At 36.7% G+C, this 25,081-nt stretch overlaps 2 protein-coding genes and 1 long non-coding RNA gene across 4 annotated transcripts in view; 2 read left to right on the forward strand and 1 right to left on the reverse strand.

Moving 5' to 3' along the window:
* Window positions 1-22,728, forward strand: part of LOC123698998 (guanine nucleotide-binding protein G(o) subunit alpha) — a 38,481-nt gene extending 15,753 nt beyond the window's left edge. For both annotated transcript variants that reach the window (XM_045645853.1, XM_045645852.1), the window contains exons 4-8: window positions 1,654-1,814; window positions 17,155-17,283; window positions 17,892-18,021; window positions 18,554-18,707; window positions 19,621-22,728. In XM_045645853.1, the coding sequence (XP_045501809.1) occupies window positions 1,654-1,814; window positions 17,155-17,283; window positions 17,892-18,021; window positions 18,554-18,707; window positions 19,621-19,808 (762 nt within the window). In that variant the 3' untranslated portion in view covers window positions 19,809-22,728. The remainder of the gene's footprint in view (window positions 1-1,653; window positions 1,815-17,154; window positions 17,284-17,891; window positions 18,022-18,553; window positions 18,708-19,620) is intronic.
* Window positions 1,534-8,079, reverse strand: LOC123698990 (probable cytochrome P450 49a1). Its single transcript, XM_045645834.1, has 7 exons — window positions 7,736-8,079; window positions 7,541-7,657; window positions 6,751-6,827; window positions 6,191-6,665; window positions 5,162-5,240; window positions 2,870-3,148; window positions 1,534-2,582 (listed from the first exon to the last, which is right to left on the reverse strand). The coding sequence occupies exons 1-7, from the start codon at window positions 8,074-8,076 to the stop codon at window positions 2,460-2,462; spliced, it is 1,491 nt and encodes a 496-aa protein (XP_045501790.1). The 5' UTR covers window positions 8,077-8,079; the 3' UTR covers window positions 1,534-2,459.
* A 581-nt stretch (window positions 22,729-23,309) lies between the features above and the next one.
* LOC123699018 lies at window positions 23,310-24,714 on the forward strand. Its single transcript, XR_006752481.1, has 2 exons — window positions 23,310-23,528; window positions 23,803-24,714. It is a non-coding gene; the product is annotated as an uncharacterized LOC123699018 (long non-coding RNA).
* The last annotated feature ends 367 nt before the right edge of the window (window positions 24,715-25,081 follow it).

Below are 25,081 nucleotides of genomic sequence, written 5' to 3' on the forward strand. Positions count from 1 at the left end.
GTTTTTTGTTACGGATCAACATGGTTGGAGACGGGAAGGGCGCCCTGAATAATATGATACTGACGCCTTAGCTAAGTTTAGCATATGCAAACGCAATTAATTATGCCAGTATATAGGTTGGATAATATAAACACACCCCTTGGTTGTTGACGCTATCACTATTCGTGCTATCTGGCTGTGAGGCAGTAAACGACACGAGCGAACCAGCTACTATCCCCACATAATATATTGTCATTTGTGTTGGACTTATCTTTATATGACAGGCTGGAGCGAAGGAGATTCTAGAAATTACTGAAATAAACTTATTATAGACTTAACCTATAATGTCTAGAAAATATTATGGTAGTATGTAGGTACATTGTAGAATTCGCATAATTCATGATCGAACTTAAATTTTAACTATCAATGAGAATAATATGTTTTGAACACATTAAAGAGGACTTTCCCTATTTAATAATAAAAAAATCCCGATAAGATAAATGTGTTATATTGAGATTTTTTTATAGTTTTCAATGTAATTTACATGATAAAATAAATGAGTTTCGGTAAATACCAAAGTCCTTTCATCATTATGAAGTCAACTATGATTTTTTTAAATAGGTATTTGACAATGAACTTTTTTGAATTATAGGCATAACTTCAATAAGTATGGTATACAGTTATAGTAACAATATTATGCGGATTTTTCCTTCTGTAGGTACTGTATATCTGTTCTTTATTTTTATTTTTCTTAATTTTTGCCTTATTTTTAACATTGCGCAATAGTAAAGTAGTTTAGTTTCAAGCATACATTCATTTTTTAACCGACTTCAAAAAAAAGGAGGAGGTTATCAATTCGGCCGGTATATATTTTTTTTTTTTTTATGTATGTACACCGATTACTCCGAGGTTTCTGAACCGATTTACGTGATTCTTTTTTTGTTCGATGCGGGATGGTGTCGAATTGGTCCCATAAAAATTTTATTCGGATAGGCCCAGTAGTTTTTATTTTATGAGCATTTTTGTATGTAGGTATTTGTAAATTTTGCAAGTGCAAGTTTGAAGTCGGTTGTTTTTAACGCAGTTATCACTTGTCTGTTGTTGTTAAAAATATTATCATATATTAATTAAAAAATATTTATAAATGCCATTTAAAATTTTGTTATCTACATTTATATAGGGTTATATTGTGTACTATTATAAATGTTTAAATTGCTTATGGTCATTGTATCTTCAACAATCAATTGAAACTGCTTTTATGTACCTATATCAAAAGTGCTAGTAATCATGAAACTAACGAGGTCTATTTACTTGTAATGATTTAATTTATCTTTGATTGTTTAATAGGTAGCTGTAACAGAGTACTTTTAATAAAGAGTAGGAAGAATCAAGGACACTGAGATGATGACGATGGCAATGAGAATCATCAATGTCTATTTATGTTCCAAAATATATTTTTTGTTATTAAATATTATATTATCCTCTTTACATAGCTTATCCTTCAGACGAGTTATTTGTTGCTCTTTACATCGGTTCTTTTAAATTTATAAATGCAAATACTCCTGTTTTCAAACGTCTTGCTAGGCCATCAGTCCATATAAATCATGTCTCAATAGAGATAGTCCATCATATAACATAATAGAGTTTAATACTAAATCGAATTTAACTTCACAGAGCGACGGCAAGATGGTGTTCGATGTGATCCAACGGATGGAGGACACGGAGCCGTTCAGCGAGGAGCTGCTGGCTGCCATGAAGAGGCTCTGGTCGGACGCCGGCGTGCAGGAGTGCTTTGGACGCTCCAACGAGTACCAACTCAACGATTCCGCTAAATAGTAAGTACTTCTAGTAGGTACCTAGCTTTTGTTATAGAACATTTGGATGGGTCGAAACTAGATGATGACTTACGAGGATGAACTCAAAACTTTGATATACATACTGCGCTGAAATACGATTTTTTTTTCAAGTTTTCTTCATACTTTTGAAGCGCTTTTGAATCGTCAAAATGCAAAAAGATTATTTAGCACCGGTTCGGAAAACAGTTTGTACCATAGTACACGAATATCGAAACATATTTCGATTAGGATTTTTATTTTCAATACCAAAGTACATAATATGTTTGTTAAGTATCGCACTCTATGACATAAAAAAGATTCATTAATGCAAAATGTCTATAATAAATAATAATATGTGAAAGCGGTTATAGAGAATTAATAGCGGTGCTGATATTGGAACTGGAAAGAATGCTATATATTTAAAATTTTATTGATAATATTTAATAGCCTCTTAATTGCCTACAGTCTACACTAAGATTTTTGGTTGTGAAAAGTTAATGAAACATAATTGAAGTTTTAAATTCAAAAACAACAACAGTTATGTCAAGTATTCAGTCTTCAATTAACCTAGAATAAAGCGCATACTAGATTACAATAACGATAAAAATCAATCGAACGGTTGAATTAATTGAAGCCTCTGATTGGTTATTGGCGTCTCTCTTGTCTGCGCTCGAGTGTGAACTGCAGGGGTTCGTTAGGCACGTAAGTGGGGGTTACGCTGTACGTCAGCTCCCCGTAGCCCCATGACACGTGGTATTTGTGAAACACCTGGAAATTATTTTATCACTTTATTGTGTGAAGTCTAAACTTAAGATATTAAGAGAAGAAGACTTCAAAGTAAATGCGAATAGACGATCATAGGAAATAAGGTTTATTAAGTATTGAAGATCAAAACCTAGATAGCTTTTAATAGGCTATAAGCATGACCTTTGAACTTCTTCTAATACAGTTAAGAGTGACCTTTAAAAGTGAACTTTCATATAGAAGCACACGACTGAAGTATATCATGAGTGTTAAATCAAACCAATACGTGCCACATCTTGTAAATAACGTACCTTTGCAAGCAGTAACAGTAGTTCGACCTCTGCAAATCTTTTGCCAATACACATTCGTCGTCCAAATCCAAACGGCAAGGAAGCGAATGGATGGATACCTATTTCTCGCTGTTTCTTCCATATGTTCATTGCTTTGGAATGTTTAGAGTCTGTTGTATTTGTGCTCTCCATTTCAAGCTTATTTGTGTCTCTTAACCACCTCTCCGGTACATATTCTTCTGGTGAAGGGAAGTATCTCTCTTCGTTTGACATAATATAATGCGGGAACACAACGTGCGACTAGAAAATTTTAAATATCCAATTAGATTTCTTTTACACAAAGAAAACATGAAGGCATCGTGAGAAATTTAATTGTGAGGTCACTGTCAAAGTATTCAGCATGCACCTGTGTGCTATGACTGTATCGAGTGTTGTATTTCTTCGATCATTCAAATATTATCATGTTCAAGCTATTATTGATTTAATAGTCTTTTATGTTATTCGATCGTGTTATTGCATATGGCTTACATACTGAATGAATGAGTAGGCAACTAAGAATCTATTAGTTGATTTAGAGTTTAGACGACATTATTTCTTTTTATAAACAAGTAACCATGATTTATAAAGTTGGTTACGTATATTTTCATGACACATAAAGGATATATAATAAAGGCTAAATAAAATCTTAATATATATAAATCTCGTGTCACAATGTTTGTCCTCAATGGACTCCTAAACCACTTAACCGATTATAATAAAATTCGCACACCATGTCAGTTCGATCCAACTTGAGAGATAGGATAGTTTAAACATGTAGGTACCACGGGCGAAGCCGGGGCGAACCACTAGTATAAATATATATTTAATCAGTGCAAGTGTAGACTGAATTCGAAAACATGTAACTATTGATTCAAAATACGGGCGTTATCGGTTCATTGGAAACTGTTTTAATCTGACTAAAAGCATGAGCATAACGTGCTGTGGACTTTCGCTATTGAATAGTCTATACCTATAGCTTGAAAAGTCACAGCATGTAGAATATATTGCACGCCTCATAAGCGAAGCGTTGAGGTGGGTACTACTGTCACTTCGCGCAAAACATCTGATTTTTCAAACTTAAAATGTCTTTATGTATCATACATTGCACTTGTAAGATAATACATACACACGTCATATATTAAGAAAAAACACTATTTTTAACATTCATGATATTTTTGATGTCATTTTTAGGGTTCCGTAGCCAAAATGGCAAAAACGGAACCCTTATAGTTTCGTCATGTCCGTCTGTCCGTCTGTCCGTCTGTCCGTCTGTCACAGCCGATTTACTCGGAAACTATAAGTACTACAGTGATGAAATTTGATGGGAATATGTGTTGTATGAACCGCTACAAAAATATGACACTAAATAGTAAAAAAAAGAATTGGGGGTGGGGCCTCCCATACATGTAACTGAGGGATGAAATTTTTTTTTTCGATGTACATACCCGTGTGGGGTATCAATGGAAAGGTCTTTTAAAATGATATAAAGTTTTCTAAAAAATATTTTTCTTAAAGTGAACGGTTTTTGAGATATCAGCTCTCAAAGTCGTAAAAAGTATGTCCCCCCCCCTCTATTTTTATAACTACGGGGTATAAAATTCTAAAAAAAATAGAGGTGATGCATGCTAATTAACTCTTTCAACGATTTTTGGTTTGATCAAAGTATCTCTTATAGTTTTTGAGATAGGTTGATTTAACTGTAATTTATTATATTTGCTGCTACGGAACCCTTTGTGCGCGAGCCCGACTCGCACTTGGCCGGTTTTTATTGTTATTTAAACTAGTTAAAAAACAGTTTAAAAAAGTTCTGTCTTGGACGTCCGTGTGTCTGTATGTGCGGAGGATTTTCTTGTTAACACGATAGCGACCGAAATACTTTACTAATCGAGTCTTTTTTTTTCTCTTACGCTTGAGTATGCTCAGGAATAGAACCCTTTCATTTTTCAGGGTCTGATTCGATGTGGTTTAATTGTTATTAAAAAACAAAAAAAAAATATCGACTGTTCTCCATAATTTTAGTATATCTATATATATTCTTTATTTTATTTTTTTTATATTTATAGTGTACTCAAAATTCACCATTATAAACTCGATTCTTTATACTATAAGCCAAGGTTTAAAAAAATAAGTTGGTAGTCAGTCCCTTAAACCTGCGCAGTTTCACATCTAGGTGGGGCCACAAGAAAAATAGCTCAATTATTACGGTACCGCTTTCTTTACTTTTCCAACTGTTTTATTTTGTTTGTTTTTTTTTTTATACTATACAATACTCACTCCTTTAGGAACCTCATATCCCGATATGACAACGTCAGATTGTATACACCTTCCATTGCCCAATATCACCGGTTTTATTCTGAAAGTACAGGTTCGTTAATAAAACATTTCAAGTTTCATAACCTGTAATAAATATTACTATGTAGCATTAATATGTAGAAGAACTGACTTCAATACATAATGTTTTGTTTCCACATAAACTTGTTTCTCATTGATTGTTAACCAGTTATCTATTGTCCTTAATATCTCGAGTTCAATGTGTTATTAATTAATAATTATTATATAACATTGAAACAATGTAGCTTGACGACTGAAACACAGGTTAGCAATTAAATGATTCTACTATCCACGCTTGAGTTATTTTAAAACATGTCAAAGGAAATGCCTTGTTGAATGTTATATAATTTTTGTTCTGTCCCATTTGCCTCGTGATTTCAATTTTGGCTAGTTCCTCTGCTAATCTTTTTGTATGTATACAAAGTTTGCATGGATACAATACCATGTTTGTCATAGATTAGTAATTGTGACGTCGGATGAATCATTCTGTTTAGTTGTAATATATTATATATAATAAACGTTTTACTGTCTTAGTTGCATCACACAAAGTTAAAATATTCTTAGATCTACTATAAATTGCAAAACATCTTAGCTCTGTGGCTGCAATGCGATACTACCTTTGTCACTGAATAAAACATAAGATGAGGTTGATTCTTCTCCATATACGTGCTTTTTGCTTTTGCGCAGTGGTGCAACGTGGTTATATTACACTCATACAAAACCGCTCTGACCGCAAAACGGCGGAAAACATAAGTACTACTGCACACAAAGTAACAAAACCCACGAGAAAATAAAGGAACTGGAACATTATCTAACAGTAGGCTGGTGACATTGGACCTTTGTGGAACATTCTGCTTGAATAATGTAGGTTTTGTTAAATATTTAACGTTAATTGATTTTGTTTCTAGTTGTCCTTATTTCATGAATTGATATGTAATGTAAGTGAATCATAAAATTGTTTAAAATACTCACCGCAATGCTTCTTTTAGACACGCTCGTAGGTATTGAAGCTGATCTAGATCCTTGCAAGTAAGGGGTCGCCCTTTAGGCAGATTATTATCCAATTCGCCTTGTAATCGTTTCTGGACTCTCTCATTGTTCGCTAATAAGTATATTGTACTCGCTGCGGCCGCTGCAGTTGTATCTACACCGACTAAGAGTAAATCTAATGCTAAAATAGTAGCAACCTTTTCTCCCGATATTTTAGCAATGTGAGCACATATTCCTTTATCAGTTAGTCTTTCTAAGCAGAGGGATCTGAAGGAATCTAATGCTTTTACGTATGTCTTATACGCAGGAGTTGAATATAATCTCCACAGTGGCGCAGACAGTTCTAGTTCGGGTACACTGTGGAAAAACCCATGTATACTTTTGATAATTTCTTTGGCAGCAGCATCGTCATTACTTAGACACCCTAGTCTAGTTCCTAGGGCCCAAGCTCCTACAGCTAAAATAAAGAAATAGATAAAGCTTTTATGCTTATGACATTTTACAAATATAAAATATAGAAAAACAAATATAAAATATTTTACATTCAAGCGCCCATTTATACAGTTCTGTGAGGAAACTTTCTGGAAGCTCGCTCTTTTCATCCAGCATGTTGTCCATTCTGTGAAAATACAACAGATAAGAAAATGCGTCATTTCATGGTACTTTACATAAATTATATTTTATTACATTTAAGAGTAAAGCAAACATGCTACGCGTTTCGTTTCGAGATAGATGTGCACTTGACGTGTTTTCCTCTAATCTAATCAGTAAAAAAATTGCGTAGGGACACTCGATCGAAACGCCACTCTTTAATTGAATGGGATTGTTGTTTTCCGCAATGAGTCAGAAGAGAACGGAGTGCACAAAACAAACGCGCAGACGCCGTCGTTGTTAAAAACGGATGTGGTCATTAAACCGAGATTCTGCACTGCATGCTCTGCTATGGACTAAGGCCTAAGTGTATTAATAGTAGTGACCACTTGAGTATTTGCGCTAACTGAAAAGCTACCTAAAATACGGTAGTCTTTATTGATAGACGTGCTTTGACTGCACTGAAATATATTTTAGTATGATATGAATATGGCCTGTACCCTCATAGGAGGCCCGTGTCCCAGCAGTGGGAACGTATATGGGCTGATGATGATGATGATGATGATGATATGAATATGGGCTCAGGTATACGTTGTTGATTTCAATCATTATCACTGCTTTTGTAAATTGATATCTAACATTTAGGTAATATGCACATTAAACATTATGTATTAATTTAATTATATTATGAAAAAAATTTAACTTTTTTAAATTGCACCTTAGATTGCAATAAATACTCACTGTTTGACGAAGTCCTCAGCTACATGGTCTAAGCATGGTACTGCGGATCTAGCAGCTTCTGGTGCTACTAGTGCCTTTGATACTTTAGACCTGAATTTTGACCATGGTTTTCCATGCCTGGTAAAATAAAACTGAATTACAATATATATTTTCAAAATTTATAATATAAACACGGAATGACGCTATTCAACCTACACTCCAATTAAACCCGGTTCATTTCCGAAGAAATCTTTTCTTAACTCTTGTTTATAATGCTTCAAACACGGAGCGACCGCTCGATGCGGTAAGGAATCTTCACGTCTGTATATTTTCGCGGTTTCTTCGGCACAGAACGGAAAAACCAAATCAGGGTGCCCAAATAGTTTAGCGACTTTCGCAGCACCACCTGTTCCAGCCAATTCACGTAACTTCCACAATGTGACGTCCAGTGATTGAGTGCGCCAAGGCTTTTTGCCGATGGCAAAGCGCCAAGAGTTGCCTATTAGTGGTAAGGGCTTGGGCCCGGGTATCATCGCGAAACGGCGCGCGGTGCCCATTGCGTGAACAATACTAATGGTGCTTCAGCCCCTAGAGATGTCTGCTGCCAGTGGAGGCAGTGGGGCGTCATGTTACGTTTTCAGCGATGTCGTAACAACGAGTCGCGGTGACGCTATTTGCACACGCTTGACAAGTAGACCATACCAGTTTTGTGTTTACTATTAAAAATACATATTTACACCCAAAGATTATGATATTTTCTATTTAAAAGAGACCTAATTGACCATTGTAAACAGTTTGTTGTAATTTTTACGGGGCACTTGCTTATATAATTACTGTTTTTCTTATTTGTAACAAATAAGGTAATAATAGGAATAAGATCTGTTGTATTTGCAGAATCCCAATACTGTGTCAGTAATGATTTTCATAAAAATTCTAAAAAACAGTTTAGACTTCACAGTGGTACAAGTGAAAAGTAATAGAAGCTTCTGAAATATTTTCTATGCGTAGGCCGTCGCGTTATGATAACAGATAGGTATTTAGCGTCTTTGTGATAATTGTGAAAAGAAAGTCCCAAGTCACCATGACTTGCAATTGCATCAAACCCAGAGAAAATTGGGTTGTGTAATTCATCATTTTGCATAGATTACGAAACGAATCGAAGGCAATTGATCTAGGTGATGTCACAGATGTGTTCAATTAACGGGTCCCTCAATAAGTGGGTGCGGTACACCGCGCCGATTGGCTCGTCCGGTCGCTGGGAACTAAGTACATTAGTGCATCTTCCGCAATCACTACGTGTATAGTGTTAATGCTATGTGTAATATACCTAATGTATAAAAGAATCTTTTGGTAGTAACACTTTTTGACAAATTACTTTTGTACTCATCTTGCAAAACATATTGTTTTACAAACGTTTAAACACTTTTAATAACGCAATTCAGTACTTCAGTAGATAATATGTAAAATGTTAAGCATTGAAAGAAACTCGATAGGGATAGCCTTGTCTGTGTGTTTGATTTGTATTTAAATGCGGTCGACGGATGCTGCTGCAATTGCCACAAGGAACTCTTTGTGATAGTATCGTTGCCCGACTCTGCTTTAATACTAATTACTAATGATTGCGCAAAGAATTCGCTTTCAACACTAGGTGGATAAGATCGATTTAAATATAAAATTTCGAACTGTAAATGGAATTTTTCTTGTATTTCGTCGGATACAATGGGGCTTTAAAGTATGTACAATATGGCGGTCTTCTGATCATACATATAATTGGGGTTCCGACCCGGCTATCTTCCTAGCTTACAAATCCCTTTATCCTATGATAAGAGGAAATTGTCTGTGTTTTGTTTTGTAATAAATGTATATATCCACATCTTATGCATATAAAAACTATTGCTCATGTTGCTCAAGTTCTGTTTTGAAATTATCGAGCACAGTCGTATTTAATGACATGTATTATGCAGCATTGCAGTTTTACATTATTATTATTTCCCAACCATCGATTGTGTTCAAACTGTTGGAAAATAGCTACTCATTGTAGTTTTCATGCGTAATACGCATGAGATTATGAAATATGTCTTATGAAAACACGCGATAACTTTCGTCCTCTGTTCTCATTATTTTTTTAAGATTACAGTCGACGTGTACATATTCAATGGTTTACAAAAGTTTCTATTTAACTACGAAAAATGAAAGAGCTTTAATGGTATACGAAAGCTTGAAGAGGCATTATTCAGTACAGACACGTGTGTGTGTGTGTGTGTGCGTGTAGGGACATGGGGCTTGCATCCTCAATACGCCCATTAAAGCCGCAGGGCGGTGGGGTGGCGACAGATTTACGCACTGATCGCATGAGTCATGACGGTCGCGTTAATTTTCAACACTTGAGTGCGTTTACTTCTCGTAATACGCTATTGCGGCTAAAAATGTTTCTGAAGGGATAAACTGCGGTATTTTTGTACGAATTATGATATGGGCGGGTCTAATGTGGTATAGGTGGTAAAGGTGTTATTTTCAGGAAGCGAACATGTAATTCATAAATTGGTTGCGTGCTGGCCAATAATGTTGAATTTGAGTATCCTTTAATTTGATTGAGATTGCGAAACGTCGGTTGTGTATAATATGGATTGTGTTAAATCGGTTATGAGTAGTACAGAGTGGGTAAAGCAAATCGGGCCGGTCGGGGCGTAGCAGCGGAATCAAAGGCGAGGGATCGGCGTGCGGCGGCGCGGCGGGAGTATTGATCGGGCGTCACACGCGCGACCTGTTGCCGGGCTGCGACGCTCCAACGGCGCTCGGCTCGCATCTGCCTGCGCACGCCGCGCCGTTATTTGAATTTCCTATAGAAGCATTGTTATATCACGTTGGAAGTTCATTGAAATTGAAAAAGGATGCAAAATTAAATGCTTGGAAGTTTGATAGAAAATTTAAAAAAAAGCGCTAGTTAATGCAGAAGAAGAACATTGATTATAATAGCAATATTCAGTTTTAGTTAAGTTGCATTGTTGCGAAATTTATTATAATATGTACTAGCTAGAAAATCGTAATTATTGCATTACGTTTTATAAATTGTCCTGAAAATTTGTAGTCATGAAAATAAATCAATGCCAAATTAACCCATTGAGCCCCGAACGCCCGATCGGGCCACGACACAATAGATTTTCTATTGTGTCTGTAATTCCGGGGGCTGAATTATCCATACTAATATTATAAATGCGAAAGTCACTCTGTCTGTCTGTCTGTTACTCAATCACGCCTAACCAATTTGCATGAAATTTGGTATGAATATATTTTGATACCCGAGAAAGGACAAAGGCTACCTTTTTTTGCGAAATATGTACCACGGGCGAAGCCGGGGCGGACCACTAGTTTTATCTATAAAAATGTCTCAAGCTCATTTCAGAAACTAGAATAAACAAATTTTAATGGCAAAACTAAATTGAATTGGAAGTTTAATGAAATCGTACGTAGGTAGGTAAACACGAGAGTGCATATGTGAGGTACGAGTAGCTGAACGGTAAAACTGAAGTGCTATTTAAACTCGTTTCGGGGCGATGCGATGAAACCTGCAATTAAAACTTTGTATGCGCTCACTCAAAGGCTTTGCCCATGTATTATTAGAGGCCATTAGTTGTACAGAACCTGAGTTAACCTGAACTAAGATGCATATAGGCAATAAATGAAGATACAATAAGAACAAAAAATACATGAATACTTTGTGAGCAAAATGGTTGCTGTTCACTAAAAATTTAATTAGTAAAGGAACCGAGAAAGTCTGAGAGTTTTGGAATTTTTTATTTAAACTCGGGCTTGAAATGCATTTAACTATAAGTTCAGGATACATCGCCCATTTTTGCAAGTGACTACTATCAAGCTGATTTTCCGTTTGTAGCTTTATTTTGATGAGACACCGAATAATTTCGTGTACGAAACTCTCGATTGTCTTCACTTGCAAAAATGGGCGATGTATCCTGAACTACTATTCCTTTTATTTATTACTGCTGGGTACCAGTAGCAGGTAGGTTGTACTTCTTTCAAGGGGGTAAAAAATGTCGACTCATGTTAAATTGTAGGGCATTATTGATCAATCCTTATTCGTCTGCATTTGAAAACTTCATTATTGAAAAGTTTAAGATTTAACGGTTTTAATAATGACAGCATATGTGGATATAAATGCGAATGAGGAAATTTCTTGCTGCAATTGTAAAGATTTCGTAACAAAAGCTTATGAGTTCAACATTCATAGCGTTCCCTCTTAACTCGGCAGACTAATTTCATATTGTGAAAAGAAGAGTTTGATATCAAAGTTTGGGGAAAACTCGCATATTATGTTTGCAGCGTGATCATTTTGACTGATCCGAATGTAATTCAACCTTGCCCACTGACCCATTTAATGTTGACAGTGTCTTGACGTCAGCGGCGGACTTGAGCGAAAAATTTCGTGCGTTGTGTACTCGTTAAGAAAATTTACGTCTACGTTTCTAACATTGATTTTATAGAGTTCCAGTTATTTTCACTATTTTGGTAGTTAGTTTGTAATTCAAACAATGCAATGTTTTTATTATTGGACACATTTTGGACGAATTCTCCTTAAATATCTTGAAATTCTCTCGTCTCTATAACAGCAGCTCCCCCAGATCTTTAGCTGAAACAACAAACACAAGGCCAGAACGGTTACAATACTTAAGTAACGCGTTTAAACACATTTCCAACTTCACAGCACTACAGTGGAGGCTTAATAAGAAAGCGTCCTCGGCCTGGCACCGGGCCAAACGTTCTCCTGACATTGAACCCCCGACGCCACTCGAGCCTCGCCACGTTTCTCTTATTGTACTGTTTAAGATATAGCTCCCCTGTTATATAATACTTGGAATACAGATACGATACAAATAGACACATAGCATGTTGATCAAAATAAGATATGCCGCTGTGTCATATGTGGCTAAAACTAATTTGGACCAACATTAGTGAATGTTGCTATCAATAACATAAAGCAGAAATTGGAGCCCCTTTAGGTTAGGTTAGGCTTAAAGCCACCCCCCATCAGTTCCAAGCCTTGTCGTGGCCGGGGGGGCTCAGTAGCTTGGAGTGCCCTCGTGTACTCTGAGTGAAGCTAATTGGACGCGGAGGGGCTGAAAGGCCGGTCTGTCGTCTGACGACACGATTGGTTCGACGGCCAGGGATCCATATATCTGGCTGGCTGGCTTGAAGGCCGGCTGGCCGGGCTGGCTGGAACCGGCTGGTCACACCGGCTGCCTCGCTGGCTGGCTAGGGGGCCGGCTGGCAGGCTGGCTGAAACCGGCTGCTACACCGGTTGGCTGGCTGGCTGCTTTGGACGGCGGCTGGCTGGCATGCTGTCACCGGCTGGTTGTCCGGCTGGCTGGCTGGCTGGCTGGATGGCTGGCTAGCTGGCTAGGATCCTCCGGGGGGCCAGGATTGGTTCAGGTGCCGTTGTGGTACGGCGAGGGATGGCGGCTAGTGGTCGCGGCCTGGTAATTTGGCTGGGCAAAACGGGGTTGGAAGGTCGATCGGGGCTCGTTTGGGTCTCGTTCCGACCGACTGGCAGGGGGCTGCGCTTTGCGGCGATGGATGGCGGCCAGAGGCCGCGCGCGTTGTTTTTTGTTGGTAGTCTAACTACCAACAAAACAGGGGGCGGGATCCCGACGCGTCACTTTTGTGACACGCGGTGACTCCTGTAGGTGGGTGTAGGGCGGCGGCTGTCCTGAGACAGCCGTCTGCCAACTCGTAATCCGGTCCGTGGGGCCGGACCGAGGGCCGCCACCTCTGGTGTGAGGTGGGGGCTGCGAGGGAAACCTCTATAAAAGTGCGCCGGAGGGTCGTTTGACGCGTGACTCACGTTTCGAAGGGCCTTTCGGCGCGCGTCCTTCGGCCGGTCAGTGCTGGGGTCGAGGGCTTGGGGAACGCCGATGATGGAACGGGGAACAATCCATCATCGGCGAGTGGGTGGCTTGAGCTCGTGTACGGCTTGCGCCACCCCGGGTGGGCATTTGGTGGAGGGCCTGGAAACGGGCAAGTGGCGGAGAGCCTGGAAACGGGCAACTGCTGGGCGGGACATGCGGAAGATTGCGAATGTGTACCAGCATCCCATATTTAGATATTTTTTTTATTATAACCCTACATATTTACATATGTACCTAAATATGTAAAGGGTTATAGAGACAATTTTACTTCTACAATAATAAGCAAGCAAGGTTTGAAATTTTAACAAGGTGGAAGAGTCACATAGGTAATTATCTTGCTCTGGAAATAATTTAAAACAGCCAATTATTCTACGTTTTTGAAGCAACAAGCCCTGTTGCGCTTCCTGAACAAGTTGGCGTGATATCAATGTAGGTTTCATTATGAAGGTACCCACAGCAGATTTCGTGGCAAACTGCCAACTTATCGATATCTTTAGTGGCCTATGGTACCGATATTTTATAGACAACTTGGTGCAATATTCGGCTTATTAATTGCATGCCAGTTGTATCCGTTCTACCAAATAATAAAGGAAATAAATGCTACGTAAAAGGCATACAGTGGCACGTTAATATACATTCTTCTTTACATACATTATAGGTACTTTATGAGTTATAATTATAGTTTTTACATCGTAGTTATTTTCATTTTTCAGTTCATTATATGAATTCAGAAACTTTTAATCAAAGTTAGCAGTGCCTTTCAATGCAGACATGTGCAGTGTTTATTTTCCACATTCTTTAGAATTAAAAGAATGGCAAATATAAAAATCATACGGTTGCGTTTAAATGGGCATTCATATTAATAAAAAAGCTCGCGTGCCGGTGGCGTGGTTTTTCATTCGGGTCGCCGTTAGCCGTGCCGTGTCTACAGTCTGGCCTTACACGATTTAATATTCAAATATGAACTAGGCTGAGGAAAGTAAACCGCCGACTATCTGCAGTGTAATCTAAAACCTTTGCATTCACAATTTTGTGGAGATCTTTATTGTAGATTGCGGTTGTGTGTACGTAAAGTCAAGGTGCGATATTATCAAGTTCGCAAAGTAAATAGGAAACGTGTTCCCTTTTTTTTGCATGATATTTAAATACAGTTTTCCTCATTAATGGGTTTATTATAGAAAATGTAAACTACGTCAAACTTATCCGTGGGTGGCGGGTGCTAGTTAGATTATATTATTTACTGGAATGTGGGAAAATAAATATGTTCATACGAAACATTATCAAACAAACGTTCCTCTTCCTTTTTTAGTACCTATATTATGATTTGCTTTCTCAAACCGTGTATAATAAGTCTAAGTATAATAAAAACCATTTGAGAAAGCAAAACCGTACATCCATGCGCCTTGTTCTATAAAATTATGATGTTTCATCGCGAGTTTTTCCTTGAAACGAATTAAATGACTTTAAGCGAGATGATGCCATTGTGAGTCATTAATTCAGTTCCGTGACCCGGTGATATTGGGATAGTGCGATTCGCAGTGACGAATTGACCAATGGGAGACGGTGATCATGGAGTGAGTATTCACGTCTACCTAACTCGCCAATATGTATATACCTATTGTATAATGTGAACCAAATAAGAATAGGAACGTCAATGACTTTTGTGTGTCAAGAGTCATCTGAAAAAATACGATTTGCTAAAAAAACCTTTTTGTATTTCATTAATAGCTTATTTTATTTTGATGATTTTTACATCAAATTTAAATACAAACGTTTTAGCTGAACTCGGAAAATTCATAAAAATTCACATCATGACGTCAAAATATGGCGCTGAAACGAGTAATCTTAGTTTGATTGCATAGTATGCAGTGCCAACACCAGTCACTGTAGGTACTGACTACTGAGCAATGGGTGCTATTGATCGAGTTGTACACTCGTAATTATTTGAATTACACTGTGTATAGGATTGTGGTTAAATTGTCTACGTCAACGTGAAACGGTGAATCACCACTTGCAATTAGCTTTTTATTTGTGCGTTCAAAACATACTATAAACACGGTTTTTATGTTGTTTGTACCTACTCTTGTTCTTGATTTTCGTGTAGGAAAATTGCAATTTAGTACAAAATTTTCTTTCTACTTTCTTTAATAAGAAGCAAATGAAGGTTAAGTCTAAAGATTTATCACCACATACATATATACAGGTTGACTCAATTTATTTTCAAACGAAGATAAATAATAGCACGATTTGCAGACGGCAAAAAACCGAGAACACGGGCATAAATCACCAGCTAGCTAAGATTAAGAATGTCAATGAAAGAAGCATCAAGCCTTGAATGAGCAAGCTGATTAAATATGTCTATGAATCGTTTGTGTCCAATTAAGGGTGAAACTAAAACGAGAAACCCGACCGAGGAATGTGACACGAGCCTCGTACATGCACTCGGTTATTATATATCGTGACTAAAGCAATCGACTTGATTATGCTAAATGCTAATAGCGGCCGATGCTTTGATGCTTTCGAGGGTCTGATATTGATTGTTCTGCGTATGAATCTATGTAGGTATGTAGCTGTGTAGAACGGGTCAGTTAGTTGAAATTTGTTAAGGATTTTCGTATGGAAGTTAGATTCTTGGGTATGGTTTTATATGGTGATCTGACCGATGCATGGGTGTTTCGGTAGAAGGTATAAAGGCAAATATGAAAGCAGTTTGATTTTTAATTTGAACAGTAGTCGCGTTATGTTTGATTCCCTATCATTTGCAATTATTTCGGACAAAGGAATCGAACGATGACTTCGCATATTAATTGTCGCATAGGCAATTTTGTCTTCATATTTGGCCACAAGAGGCGATTCAAATTCTTATTTGTTCACGGCGTCGTACCGTTTCCGCTGTGCACAATATACGAATGATGCAAAACACAGTAAATGAGACATTGGTTGTGTTGTAAATTCGATAGTTTGTATCCTTTATAGTTAACATTGTCATGTATCCTGCATCCGTTTTTCAAACTGCTGTAGATGTTGATCTCAATGTTCTTGAAGATGGTAATAGTTAGGTCAATAATCATTTATTTGCACGTTTATTAAAACTTACATACGTTCTCAGACACAAAATATAGGTAATATTTAAAGCTATCTATTGTCTATAATAGTAACCAAGCAGACGAACAAGTATCAGTTAGTATTCTATAAACAGGGGCCAATTGTGTGTATGCAGAATATTGATTGACATCTCTACTGCGGCGCTATCTACACTCCAGTACTTGATTGAATGCGAGTGTAGGTTGAGACTTGAGAGCGATTCCAAGAAATAATTCCTTATCAATGTATCGTGTTTGCTCGGCAAAGACTTGCGCATTCTTGAGCAAAATTTTAACTAGTCTTCTCACGTAGATGAAGAAGAATCTTGACTTATGTAACTTGAGTATATGTTACAAGGTGATGTTGATGGTGTACTTTTACTGATTTACACAATTTAACGTTTGTATTGGTGCCATGTATCGAAAGTGACAATTGACTATATGGACCTCTAATGAAATAGAACAAATTACACATAGCAATAGTTTAGAATAATGCATTTAAAGTGTTTTAATAATGACTGTATCCTCAAATTTTAAACGTAAACGTATAAATGAATAATTCTTTATATTTATTCAAGATATAGTTTATAACATACAGACATACTATAATATGGTTTTTATTTGTCCTCAGTTTCTTGGACGATCTGGACCGGTTAGGCGCCAGAGACTACCAACCCACCGAGCAAGACATCCTTAGGACCAGAGTCAAAACCACCGGTATCGTCGAAGTGCATTTCTCCTTCAAAAACCTCAATTTTAAGTAAGTTTCCTATAATAGAAGTAGATAATTAAAATTAATGCTCAAATTTTGAACAAGAATATTTTAGTGTTTAAAATTATAATAATTCTAAATACTCTATTGTCTATAGGTACTTAAAATGCTTAAAAGGAAATAATTAATGTACAAAAAAAAAGTATGATTAATTATATGATGGTGGTACAGATTGTGCATAACTAAATAGAACGAGACTACAATTAATAATTACAGAATTGAATACATATTTATGAAACAATTTCTAGGGACTCATTTATTAATCAATTAAGCTGTAAAGTTGATCACTTAATAGTCCCTGTTCAAGTAGACCTTAATAGTAGCCAAGTGTATCATATTTTGCCATGGTTTATGGTATAAGTGAATAACCCAAAAAAAATATGTAACAGGAACAAAATTATGCCAATAGTGATATAAATAAATGAATTAATTAAACGATCGAATTAATTTATGTAAATTATTATCATAAACTCAACACAAACAGCGAAAGGCTATCTTATCGTTAGGCTGCAATCCTCATAATGAAAGGAAAACAAACGAATGAGCAAAAGTAAGTTGATGATGTTATTTATATTGATGATTATAATAATTTCTAGATTGTTCGACGTCGGCGGGCAACGGTCGGAGCGGAAGAAGTGGATCCACTGCTTCGAAGATGTGACCGCGATCATATTCTGCGTCGCCATGTCGGAGTACGACCAGGTGTTGCACGAGGATGAAACAACGGTGATTATTTGCTTGGTTTTAACTTAGTATTTGATTTGGTCAGTTTATACTTTAATATTTTATAGTATGCAGTCAACTACAACTAATATGTACTTGAAAGATGTGACCAGTACAATTATTTGTTGAGTTATTTTTTTAGACATGTTTTTAACCTTTACAGAAGATGGACAAATTTATAGTTGATCAAGAAAAAATGGACAGAAAAATAAAAAAATATTGGATTGTAAAAGTAGTCACAAAGTTTATAAGTATACCAATCTCTATGAATTTAGATTTACAAGGTTCAATCAGCAACATCACCTGCGTAATACCCGCATTAAAAGCTTACTAATTTTTATTCAAATTCGATCAATTTAGAGTAGAACAATTTTTGAGTAAAAGTGCTAAAAACAATATCCTATGCTACTAATAGCATAGGATATCGTAATTTTGTTTTTAAAATTTCCGCAAAATACTAAAACACTCCCAACATATCGATATCACAATAACCTTTTAATCAAAAATTAATCGCATTCTCCCCTCAAAATTCCAGAACCGCATGCAGGAGAGCTTGAAGCTGTTCGACTCGATCTGCAACAACAAGTGGTTCACGGACACCAGCATCATCCTGTTCTTGAACAAGAAGGATCTGTTCGAAGAGAAGATACGCCGGTCGCCGCTCACCATCTGCTTCCCGGAGTACACCGGTACATACATTCTTTTGTTATTTAAACTTACTAATATTATAAACTAGCTGTGCCTCGCGGTTTCACCCGCATTGCTATGCTCATGTTGGCCTTAGGTTGATGATATAACCTTCCTGGATAAATGGGCTATCTAATAAAAGAAAGAATTTTTCAAATCGGACCAGTAACTACCGAGATTAGCGCGTTCAAACGAACAAACTCTTCAGCTTTATAATATTAGTATAGTTGTGAAATATTCTTTGTTACTCCTTCACGCAAAAACTGTAAAACCGATTTTATTGAAATTTGGCGAAGTTTTCATGAATAGGTATTTATATCTCGTAAATCCCACGGGAACGGGAACTGTGCGGGTTTTTTCTATGACTACGCGGGCGAAGCTACGGGTGAAAAGTATTTTATATGAAAAATTTTGAATAAAAAAAAAATGTTTTTAAATCAAAGTTGGCTTTATAGAAACTGTTTTCGGAGCTGGTGGATAATAATTATTTATTTATTCCTGTATTGTGATTCAAAAGTGCATGTAAAAGTACTTATCTCTGTGTGTGGTATTATATTGTTATGGTTATCACTTTATTATGAGATTAATGATAAAGGTGAAGATAGCTTAGAATAATCAAATGAAGTAGAACTTGTACTGTATGAATGATGAAAGTAGAATTTGTATTATCACACGGACAATAAACTGACGGACTGATAAAATTATTGTTTCAATCAAACTAACTCTTAATTAGAAAGTAGTATCACTACATAGTATCAAACGAAGCTTCTTGCTGTCTGTCGTTATTATTTGTTTTTGCGTTTGCATTGCGTGCGTTTGAGTTTTTTATTTAGATAGTGTTCTCGAGAAAGGTTGAAGCGTATATGTAAGTTTTAGGCAATGCAGGCTTTCTATATAATGTGTAATTGTCCCCAGGTGCACAAGAGTACGGCGAGGCGGCTGCGTACATCCAGGCGCAGTTCGAGGCGAAGAACAAGTCCACCACGAAGGAGATCTACTGCCACATGACGTGCGCCACCGACACCAACAACATCCAGTTCGTGTTCGACGCCGTCACTGACGTCATCATCGCCAACAACCTGCGCGGCTGCGGCCTCTACTAGACCCCACAGACTACGCTAGTGGGAATCGACCATAGACAAGAACGACTTTTTACCCGCCCGGATACCAGCCCTTTTGACATCTTTTTTTTCGCCCGGATACAAGCCCTTTTGATTTTATGGTCTTATCGTTTCAAAACCCGTTCGACGGCTATGTAAATTCTCACTAGGCCCAGTCCACTACTGTACGATGATAGTGTCCGATGTTTATCATTTGTGCGACGATGTGACGTTTCGTTCGATTCAGTTGCAGTTTGGACACGATTCAGAGTACGTAGTGTCGCTCCGATGTAAGACGGGAGGGAGCATTTATTTGTATCGCCGTAAGTGTGCGGCGTGTGTATCTGTAAGTCTGTACACGAGGCCGCCGACGGCAGTATGTGTAAGCTTGACGCCGACGCACGTCGCTTGGGCACGTGGCCCCGCGCTACAGTGTGCGACTAGATCCGAATCGGTCCCACTCTTTGTAATATATACCGTTTAGTTGGTTTCGCCCCCGGTTCGTTTCGCGATTGGCGGTTCGTTAGACATCTAGTGTTCGATTGTAAAGTTTGGTGCTAGATACGTGCGTTCGCGGTCTAGTGGGCGCGGGGTCGGGCCGCTTATATACTCACTCTCTTACGGACCAATGCCAGATGGAACCAACGCTTAGCGCCGAGTAGTGTGCGCGACAGGCCTACTTACTGTTACGAATATCATTCCATTTAGAGTTGACTCGGTCACGATGAGATGATTTATTTTTTATAAACTTTTCGATGCACAACTGTAGCCGAGGTCGTCGTGAGATCGTTTCGTTTTTGCATTTTGTAGCGTTGTCGCGACGCCTATCTTAGTGTTTATTTAAGTTAAGTCACGTTAGCACAAAATGTTTATTCCTACGAGAGCATTAATCGTTTATTCAATATACAATGTTTTAATAATTATTTTTTTGTGTTCATATTTTTTCTATATCACTTTACAATAACCATAAGGTGTAGCCGTTTAAGATCTACTCTTTGTAATCAATTATAAAATCGTTTTAGGTATTTATTTCGTGTAGCGTATTTATAAAGTTTCGGACGTGTATGATGTAACAGACGTATTTAATTTTATGGATAAGCGTAATCAACATTCACGGTCTCGTTAGTCGGAGATTATCATATGAACACAGAACAAACGCGTGGAACGGCAGTTGTACACTGCGACACCGATCGGTTCTGTTCGCGCGATGTAAGATATGTGAGTATATAAACTTGTATACACTCGCGAATTGGCGTTAGCTCCATTATACATATATATACTATATAACATAATTTATTATTAATAATAAAATAAAAAAAATCTTACTTTTAAGCATTAGAACAGTAACTGTATCGATAAACGTTAATTAATAATGCGATTAGAAGGTAACCTTTACTATCGTCATAGTTAGGTCATTTTCATTTTATGTTTATTGAGTATGTAAAAAGTGATTACTTAAATGAAAATGTAACGCCTACGTGTGACCGCGCGGCCACTCCGAGCCGAGACCTCGGAACCAAAGATTTAATCGTTAAATACTTTAAGAACCTATCGATGTATCTTATAATTACTATCACTCGAGAACGATGTAACTACTATTTTTCGTAGACTCCACTTACTGATAATTAATTTGTTAATGAAAATTCGGGAGTGGCCCGCGACCCGAGCGTTCGTCGCTCGCTTGTTGCTAGGTAGGTTTTTTACTGTTATGTAACAATATGTGTATGTAAAACAAAACTAATAATTATATTTAGCGCAGTTATACATTTGATCCGAGATGTACGTTATAAGCTTCATTACATTTTAGACGGTCGACGGCGGATCGCCCGGCCCGTCTGAATATCTTCATGTCTTTTAATGTGTTCCTCCGCTTATCATGTATGCTTTAAATTTCGAGTGAATGTGATGTAAATTTTGTACACTGCCGCCGATGTCGGTTCGCTCGGACAGATTTTAGTTCGTAAGAGTTTGGACACGCACACCGCTTTCGGTATCCCCACTGTACCTCAGCGGGCCAAACGCAACAACACACGATGACCCGACACAACACTCCCATATCAAAGTCCACTAAGCTCAAATTTACCAGATACGTGCTAAATCTTCTTATTCGAAGACTGAAATGTTGCCGCTCAAGAGTTCTAACGCTTTACTTAGGTTCGACGTACGGACGGACGGACGGGTGTGTGCATAGGTTTGATCGGTGTAGATGTATTTAATATTACAGCATCTAAACCATGAACTCGCGACATTCAGTAAATTAAGTCTCGACGATCATCACATTGCTTGTTCATATTTGCCAAAGTTTAAGCTCACGTCATTACCTGTAATTCCTTAATGTTTTAATTACGTGTGACAATCGACGAGGCGGAGGCGGGGCGCTCGATGTCGAATATTATAATCTTATCGGTACTGATCAGAGTACAATGTGAAATCTTTAGAATTGATGAACATTTACTTCTAGCGCATATGAGAGCCGCTAGGTGTTCCACGACTCGAGTGCGGTGCGTTAGCGCATTGGCTACTGGCTACATATTCTCTGTACGTGCACTACGCGTGTTCGTACTCGAGAAACATTCAACCAGCTAAAATTAAATAAAGCGCCTGGCGGTTCAGTAAATTGAACAAATGTTTAAGGAAATAAAGTTTTTAGTCACTAGTGGGTAATTTTTGAATGTGATTCAATCTTATCTTTATTTTTCTATATGGAGTGACTTTGTTAATTTCTTTATGTTTCAAATTATTTTTTGTAATGCATTTAATGAAAGCGATGTATTTAACCAACGATGTAATTAAACAATATTTTCTCTTTTGTATCTCATCTGCACTGGTATTTTTTATTGAATTTACTATAAATGTACTTTTAAGTGTATAATTTTAAATAATTACTGAAAATGATTATATTCTAATTTTTATGTTCAAATAATTTTGTTTGTTTTATTTAAACAACCTAGATCCTATCCTTACTTTAATATGTTTTATTTATTATGTTATTTATATATATACACAATACAGAGAAATAGGCTAAAGATGGAAATGAGCCCTTATGATAGAGAAAGTTAAAATATTAATACGAATAAATTCAGGAGACAAACTTAAAATTTCTCTTGAACCATGTTCGCAAAAACCGGAACCATATCGACTGTTGGACCGATTACAACAACCTTAACATCATGAAAGTATCATTCTTTATTTTGCAAAAAACTATTGGAGCTTATGGAATGAAACATAAAATATAAAGTTTTCGTCTGGACTATCGTTCGCGAGGCACCACTAGTATTATCTGCTACATTAATCATAATATTTTATATAAAAAATTGGGCTCGTAAAAAGACCTCTTTGTAGTCAGAGAGGTAGTACAGTCTTTTTTTACTTTTAGGGCTATTTATAAATAATAACTTATCTTTAAACTATGGATTTAAAACACAGGAATGAGGTCACAGATAATGGGGATAAAAACCGCAAGTAGAAAATTTTTAAGAATGGCGAAAATAATTAACCCTTAAATTGATTTCGTCCGTTTTAAAAGACATAGTATTTACACACATGCTGGCGCTGTTATGGCAGACCTAAGCTTCGCTAATCGGTATATTGGGAAGAGACTAGCTATGTCCTTCGCGTACATGCAGGTTTTTTTACCAAAGCCATGTACAGTCGCGAATGGTGACCATTTGAAAATTGCAAAAAACGGATCTCTTGACTCTTTTGATAAAATTGATAATATCTGTAAGTATTTTGGCTATTTTGCTTATAATGTTATATTATTAGTTAGAATACGATTGTAAGTATAGTATTTTGACATAATTTTGACATATTTTACAATATTTGGTATACAAATATTCGTTTATATACGATGTCCCATAAAACGGACGTTGACAACTTGGAGTATATACTAGGGTATTCTTCACATGTCCTATGTAACGGACGTTGCCAATAAGGCCCTCCATTTTCAACGGAATCATTTTGATATATTTTTCTCTATTTTTATTATATTTTACAGGAGCATGACTTGGCAATCAATAAAAAATTCCCTCACTACCTCTGGCGGAAGCTGAAGAGTCTGGCGTTGAGTTGAGATGTCGATTTCGAAGGAAATGTAGACCTACAGGAGTGATTTCACTATGATAACAGTGTCAATCATTTACCCCCAGCACCATACCTTCGGAATTATACGACATATTGATTTGAGACACAATGAAGATTCAAAAAGTCAGAATTTTTACCATCAACAAAATATTATTGCTGCAGAATTACAGCCATTACATGAGGTGTGAGATGAATCTTCCCTACTTCTCAGTAGTTCTTCAGCCACAGCATCATGTTACTTACCAGAAATACCACCCAATGTTTGAAAATTTAAATAATATAATACCTTACAAATTAAAAAACAGGCAGACAATGGATATAATATATGCCAAAGAATCCAAAAAAAGCGATTTAAATTTCCTGTTCGTTTTGGTACTTCAGGCATGGTATACGACTTCTTTGCATACGATGAAGCAAACACATTTCAAACTGTACAATTTAGTGAATGGGAAGAGGACTTTCTTGGTGTATTAGATAAGTTCTCAGGCTATGTAATACTATTTCTATTCCAATTCTTAGCATATTCTTAGGCTGTGATTTTTAGTACTGTCGTTTTTTAAAATCCATTATTTTTAACGATATCGTTAAAGTTTTAACCAACATTTTAAGACAGACGTTTGAAAAGCTTATTCTAGATCCTCCATAATTATAATTTGATAATAATTTTGAATTACAGAGTTGAAAATGTGCATTGTAGTCATGTACCACGGTTGCAGGAATAATGTACAATGTCCGTTATATGTGACGGTTCGAACATGTACATATAATTGGCAATGTCCGTTTTATGTGACATAGTGAAAACAATAGAAAAAATTAAAATTTTTAATTTTTTTTTTCATTTTCCTCTTTTCTATCCTAATTCCAATACGTCCTCCAAATTTGGACATTATAAACACAAGTTATCTAGGGGTGACAATTTAAGGGTTAAGGAGGCAGAATTCGAAAAATAAATAAAAGTAAAAGTATACAAGAACTATTTTTATAAAAGTAGCATTGACGGTATTATGTCAACATAATAGCAACACCTTGAGCAACACTTAATAAAATTTTCTTTAAACTTAGGTTGAATTTAAATTATTTTCATCCATTAAAATATAGTCTATGGGCGAAGGTTTTTGTGATAACATACACTAAATACTAATCTATTGAATATACAATGAACTACATACTCTGGTTCGCTAAGATTATTTAAA

This window comes from Colias croceus, chromosome 17, assembly GCF_905220415.1.
Source record: "Colias croceus chromosome 17, ilColCroc2.1".
NCBI classification, from domain to species: domain Eukaryota; kingdom Metazoa; phylum Arthropoda; class Insecta; order Lepidoptera; family Pieridae; genus Colias; species Colias croceus.

What these genes read in the sequence shown, in the direction of transcription:
- LOC123698990 (XM_045645834.1), bottom strand. Translation starts at nt 8,076, where the DNA reads ATGGGCACCGCGCGCCGTTTCGCGATGATACCCGGGCCCAAGCCCTTA. An exon ending in TGTCTAAAAGAAGCATTGCG is followed by an intron (nt 5,241 to 6,190) that starts GTGAGTATTTTA and finishes CTGTACTTTCAG; the next exon opens with AATAAAACCGGTGATATTGG. An exon ending in GATATGAGGTTCCTAAAGGA is followed by an intron (nt 3,149 to 5,161) that starts GTGAGTATTGTA and finishes AAAATTTTCTAG; the next exon opens with TCGCACGTTGTGTTCCCGCA.